Raw genomic sequence first — 6,873 nt, 5'->3', positions numbered from 1 at the left:
CACACACACACACACACACACACACACACACACACACACACACACACACACACACACACACACACACACACACACACACACACACACACACACACACACACACACACACACACACACACACACACACACACACACACACACACACACACACACACACACACACACACACACACACACACACACACACACACACACACACACACACACACACACACACACACACACACACACACACACACACACACACACACACACACACACACACACACACACACACACACACACACACACACACACACACACACACACACACACACACACACACACACACACACACACACACACACACACACACACACACACACACACACACACACACACACACACACACACACACACACACACACGAGGGAGATGGACAGTTGTTAGCGTAAGCCTTCCCGAGCCAGTGAATCTCAAGACTGGGTCAGTGCAATATCATAAATAATGTTAACCAGACAGTCCACAGTATGATGCAAAGAGACTCTGAGGACCAATAATAATTATTATCATTATTTTGACATCGCTATAGAACAAATATATACATTTTCTGGGATGAATAAAATCTAAATGACTGTAAAGCCATCATTATGTGTCTATTCTCCTGTCATTGTGTTATTTATTTTTATTCAGGAAAGGTTTTTTTTCTTAATTTTTTTTTTTTACGTTTCCTCAAAACTTTCTTTTGGAATTGTATCGCTTTAAATGACCATTTGTATCCATTGTTACATCAACATTACGATGTTCAGTTGTCAAAATGCTACTCACACCAGTGGAATTGTAAAGCTCAAAGGATAAACCCTAAACTCCTGGTCGGGCCTGTTGGGATGCGAACACACGATTCAAGGGAATTACAGTATATTTAGGAATCAACAGGTGGATTAGTTAGGAATAATTGTATTTTGATTTGCCAACTTCCAGATGTTTGAGAAAGCACAACACGTTTTCTAAGCTAATCTGTAGGGGAGAGCAGGTTCAATTTAATAGACTATTTACATCCATTTTCTCAACCTCGAAAGATTATAATGACCTGGTAACTAACCTAAATTGCAGCAAAACAAATTGCCTTCTTGTACAGGAACAGCACCAGCTTCCCAATGATTAGCAGAAAGAGGGTAATTTAAGAGTTTTTTCTATCTGTCTTGGATTACGGAGATGTGATTTATAGACATGCTGCTGCTTCCACTCTGAAACCTTTAGACGTGATCTATCATTCTGCTGTCAGATTTACAGTAATACTGATGATAGATATGGTACTCGCTACTGATGAAGTGGGTTGGTCTTTTCTGGCAGAGAGGCAAAATACACATTAGTATCTGTTTATCTTTAAGGCCATTGCTGGGAAAGTACCACCTTATATCACAATGCTGCTAGATTGGAACTATGGATCCTATCTGACACATTCAGATGACTGGCTGATGCTTATCCAGATTACAGACTAAGTTTGGAAAGTCAGCCTTTTGTTTTAATGATCTTCTTGGAATGATCTTCAACTCTTGCTAAAAAATAAAATAAAATACTCCACTAATCTATAGACAATTTAAAAACATGATTACAAATCTCTCTGCTTCGGTTTATAATGGTTTTTAATTTTGATCTTTCTTTTCTTTTTCTCATCTGTGTTTTTGTCCTATGTATTCAATGTCTAATTATTTAAACAGATGTTCCTTTCCTTATCTTTATTTTATGTTTTGTAACTGTTCGAATACATTTGAATCTCGACAGCATTGTCTGTTTTTTGTAAGCTCGGTATCATTGTAAATGAGGGCCAAACTCAATGATTTTAATTAATAATAGAATAATTATAAATAATAATAGAATAATTATAAATAATAAATGTTTAAATGAATTAATGAATGCATGAATTAATTAATGAATTAATTAATCCTGTGGAAAACCACCTGATTCTATCCATGTTTCATGAGATAATCAACACGACTTTCTAAATTCTAAATTGACCATAGGTGGAGTGAAAAGAGATATCGATAGATTGATAGATGGATAATTAGATAGATAGACAGACAGATATATAGATAGATAATAGGTAGAAAGATAGATAGATAAACAGAGACAGACAGACAGACAGACAGACAGACAGACAGACAGACAGACAGACAGACAGACAGACAGTCAGACAGACAGACAGACAGACAGACAGACAGACAGACAGACAGACAGACAGACAGACAGACAGACAGACAGACAGACAGACAGACAGACAGACAGACAGACAGACAGACAGACAGACAGACAGACAGACAGACAGACAGACAGACAGACAGACAGACAGACAGACAGACAGACAGACAGACAGACAGACAGACAGACAGACAGACAGACAGATAGATAGATAGATAGATAGATAGATAGATAGATAGATAGATAGATAGATAGATAGATAGATAGATAGATAGATAGATAGATAGATAGATAGATAGATAGATAGATAGATAGATAGATAGATAGATAGATAGATAGATACTGTAGATAAACAAGTAAACATAAATGAATTGATTTGAGTAATGACAAAGGTTAAGGAGTCAGAACACCTGCACACACATCATCACACACTCATTATTTATTTCAACATCTTGAAATGTTTGAATAAATAATCCTGATTGAGTGCCAACAGTGTACAGGTGTTCAGACTTCACAAAGAAAGCATGTTCATGAAAAATCCTCCTCATTGGCTTTTTCTACATGGACATTTAATAACGATTCTAACGGGTCGGAGACCGGAGGTCCAGATTCATCCTGAGGGAAAGCAGTCTCTTTACAGTCTTTACAGTCTTCCTCGTAAGCATGACTGACACCTGTAACACTTCCAGGTAGACTACATTCACGGGTCAAACTCTTTAGCCCCCAAATGAAGTAGATACCCTGTTAAAAAAAAAGATAAACATAGCCCTCTATTAATACAGCTTTTCTCAGACGTTACGTTACGGTGGTTTAACCGGCGTACAGTAGAGGGAAGGAGCAGATTGAAGGGTGTCGTGTGTCTCTGTCTGCCACTTCAGATGGTCCTCTATATGCATTGTTGCCATAAGTATGCCCCACTTATAAATATCGAGCCAGACTGGCAGCTGAGGCTCCGGACAGACGCAGACGCAAGTGTTGTCAGGTCTTTTTTGCACCCCGGTCCACGCTGTCTCTGTCCGATACGGTCAACCAGGACAGCGTCCGCTAAACCCACATGTCAATCCGAGTTATTCAGCCCTCTGTTCAGATGTTCAGGAACATTTGTAAAAGGACAGTGTGAACACGTGTAAGGATGAAGGCTTTACCGTATTCCGGCTATGTGAAATTCATGCCACACGCTTTCAGTGAATTATCCTGAGGGGTGAGGGGTTTAACAAATGAAGATCGACCAAAAATAAACCAATTAAGACAATCTTTACAGTAGTGTACAGTATGTACTTACCGATGGAAGGGAAACTCTGGGCAGTACTGCACGGTAGTATACGGTGAATTCATACTGTCAGGCCAAACTTCACTTTGCAGAACTCCTCAAAGCTACTGTATCAGCAGGTCACATAAGCACATGTATCAACGGCTGTACATACACTACATGAATATACACATATTAATAACGATAATAAAAAAATATATTAAAAAAAAAAAAGCCTATATATATATATGATAAGTAAACCATTAAGTCTGGATTAAAGTGCTGAAGGGTCAAGTGCAGAGAGTGGAGAAAGTTTGAGTGATGTTTTGATTTTAGGTATTTTTTCTTCGGCTACCCTGCAAATGGGAGGGGCTTGTGCCAGCTCTCGGACCAATCGCCGGCTAAGTTACAGTCGTACAAGATATCACTCTCCTTCAGTTGCTAGGATATAGATATCAAGCAACACTCTTTACCCCTATGACCCCCACACCCCCATTCTACCCCACCCACCATCTCCAGAGAGAGAGAGAGAGAGAGAGAGAGAGAAAGAGAGAGAGAGACACACACACACACACACACACACACACACACACACACACACACACACACACACACACACACACACACACACACACACACACACACACACACACACACACACACACACACACACACACACACACACACACACACACACACACACACACACACACACACACACACACACACACACACACACACACACACACACACACACACACACACACACACACACACGTGTGGTCTAACCGCTATCCTGGAAAGCTCAGCCCACTCCATTTGTTACTATACCATGTCTGGTTATTTCCACCCAGATTCCCTGGTGGTTTTGCCGGGCATCTTGTTTTGTTGCATCACACCGACTGCCCATTCGGGGGCCCCCAGAGGGATCGGCCCGGTTGCCACAAATGCACCACGCGCCCACCATCGTGCGGTTAAATCCCGCGCCAATTCCCCCGCCGATTCAGCGCAAACCCCGCCGATTCAGCGTAAACCCCGCCGATTCAGCGAACCCCACCCCCCAAGATTCACAGTAATTCAGTAGCTCGGTGAATCCCCCTCATCCCCTCCCACAGAAAGAAACCCAAAAGAAAATACCCTCAATCGATCACAGGAAGTGAAACACGACGGTCAAGACATCACGCCATTTTCTTTTCTCTCCCCCATCATGCTTTATGTCAATCTGGTGGAGGAAACGATGTCGCGGCTGAGAGATGCTAAGAAACCACTCCTCTGTGTCTTATTGCTATTTGGAGTGTGTGTTGTTGTCGACTACTTAATGTCCTCAGAGCTGAACCGTGAACCTAGAGAGAGAGAGAGATAGATCAGACGAAGGGAATGTCCATCGGTAAAGCCTTTACAGTAGTCTCCATAAACAGATCTTATTTAAGAGCTCAATACAAGCCGCACCACATCCTAACACATACATCTGCTAAATATCAGCCTCTCTCTCTCTCTCTCTCTCTCTCTCTCTCTCTCCCAAATAGTAGGACACTGTAAACCTAGAGGTGTTCTGCGGTGTTCAGAAATGAACAGCGGGTGAATCAGAGTGGCTAAAATAAAAGGCAGGGTCACCGCGGGGGGAAGCGTAATAAATAGACACGGTGTATCCAGGGAACACAGGCCTCTTGCTGGACTCTTGTCCCCCGTAATAAAGACAGTCGCGGGCCACTATTCGCCTCTCTCGACTGTATATACCCATAATGCACCTGGGGGGAGGACATAGTGATGATGTCAGCAGGTTATATGCCAGCCTGGTGAGCTAAGACTGTAGCCAGGCAAGCTCCAAAACCCCACCTCTCTCTCTCTCTGACTTCTGAGTTAAAAAGACATATGGGGAAAAATCCCCTTCATGCCTCGCTAACCGTGGTACCGTTTCATCCCACACAGACATACCATACCCACGCACACGCATACCACGCACACACACACACACACATACCACACACACACAACCGTTCACCTTCTCGCCTCCAACCATCATCTCAAAGACCGCTCATAAAATCTCCGGGTGATTATATTGGCGTGAGATTTATGCAACTCGTTACTTGAAATATCCCGACACACCACCAGGCGAGCGGGTGTGTACACTTTGACCACGCCCGCTCTCTCTCTCCGCATACAACAACAAGGGCAAACTGACCTCTTCTTCGCGAGATTAAATCTGATATTTACAATGTCACACGAAACCATTACATCATTAATTGCACTAAGACTCAGGCATTGGGAAGCAGTCACCCAACCCATTACTTCATCTGAAATGCATGCGCGTGTTTATGGGCTGGCGGTTACGTCAGTCACGTCGATCGCTCCTCTCTTTACCACCGCCGGTAGGAGCTTCGTATCTCCTAATGTGCTTATTATTCTCACAAGACCGCGATCAGAGAACACGGCCGGTCGTGCTAAGCCGGCCTGTAATCTGTAATGGTATCAGCGGCCGAGCCGTACGCGGCACATGGAGAGGAGAGGGGGAGGGAGAGGAGAGGGGAGAGAGAGAGAGAGAGAGAGAGAGAGAGAGAGAGAGAGAGAGAGAGAGAGAGAGAGAGAGAGAGAGAGAGAGAGAGAGAGAGAGAGAGAGAGAGAGAGAGTGTCCTGTGTAACTCCACCGCCGCCAGCATCTCCCTTTTAATTGAACTTTACACGTTAATTTTTCCTCAACGCATTACGGGGGCCTATTCACACAGCTTATTAACGTCTAGAGTTTACTTATGAGATGCCATAGGAGAACAGTTGGCAGGGCAGCTGATGAAGCAGCCCCCCCCCCCCCCCCCCCCCGCCCCCCCTGACGTTGGAGAGATGCATTAGCCGTGTCAGTCACAGGCGCTGCGCTTTAGCCACTCAAGACTCGGAGGGGTTGTGTGTAGACATATTGTGTGTGTGTGTGTGTGTGTGTGTGTGTGTGTGTGTGTGTGTGTGTGTGTGTGTGTATTCCAGTTGGTGACTAATGTCGGGGAAATCCAGATGAGTCAAAACTAGCAGTGTCCGGTGGTGATTCTGAAAGGTGATAATTCATGGCATATGGGGCCAACACAGCAGGCACTAAACTGCCCAGCAACAACTTGCCATTGTTTTTGTAACATTCCTATAGTGGAGTCTCTTCAGAGTTAGAGGAAGGTACAAATTATCAACTGATGATACAAATATAAAGAAATATATATGATAATATATATGATATCGTATGATGATATCGTCACCTCCCCGAAGGAGTTTCGAACCCGTGGTCTGCCGCACCACGGGTCGACAGCACAGACCACTATGAGGTGAATTCACTGATTTGTAACGTGTCTATGTGTCTTTTAACACTTTGAGTGCCAGCAGGGGGCGCACGATTTAGCGCTTGAGTGCCAGCGCTCTATTCAATGAGAGGGCGAGCACATTTGCGAATGCATAAACTATATCTTAAATGA

At 43.5% G+C, this 6,873-nt stretch overlaps 1 protein-coding gene across 2 annotated transcripts in view; it reads right to left on the bottom strand.

Annotated features, from left to right (window-relative positions):
• Positions 1-3,553, bottom strand: part of tp63 (tumor protein p63) — a 75,596-nt gene extending 72,043 nt beyond the window's left edge. For both annotated transcript variants that reach the window (XM_084309247.1, XM_084309248.1), the window contains exon 1: positions 3,461-3,553. In XM_084309247.1, coding sequence (XP_084165373.1) covers positions 3,461-3,513 — 53 coding nt within the window. In that variant the 5' untranslated portion in view covers positions 3,514-3,553. The remainder of the gene's footprint in view (positions 1-3,460) is intronic.
• Positions 3,554-6,873: the final 3,320 nt, after the last annotated feature.

The sequence above is a fragment of the Notolepis coatsorum genome, assembly GCF_963971535.1.
Source record: "Notolepis coatsorum genome assembly, chromosome: 2".
NCBI lineage: Eukaryota > Metazoa > Chordata > Actinopteri > Aulopiformes > Paralepididae > Notolepis > Notolepis coatsorum.
Note: the sequence above shows the minus strand (reverse complement) of the source record. Positions and strands in the feature narration are given on the sequence as shown.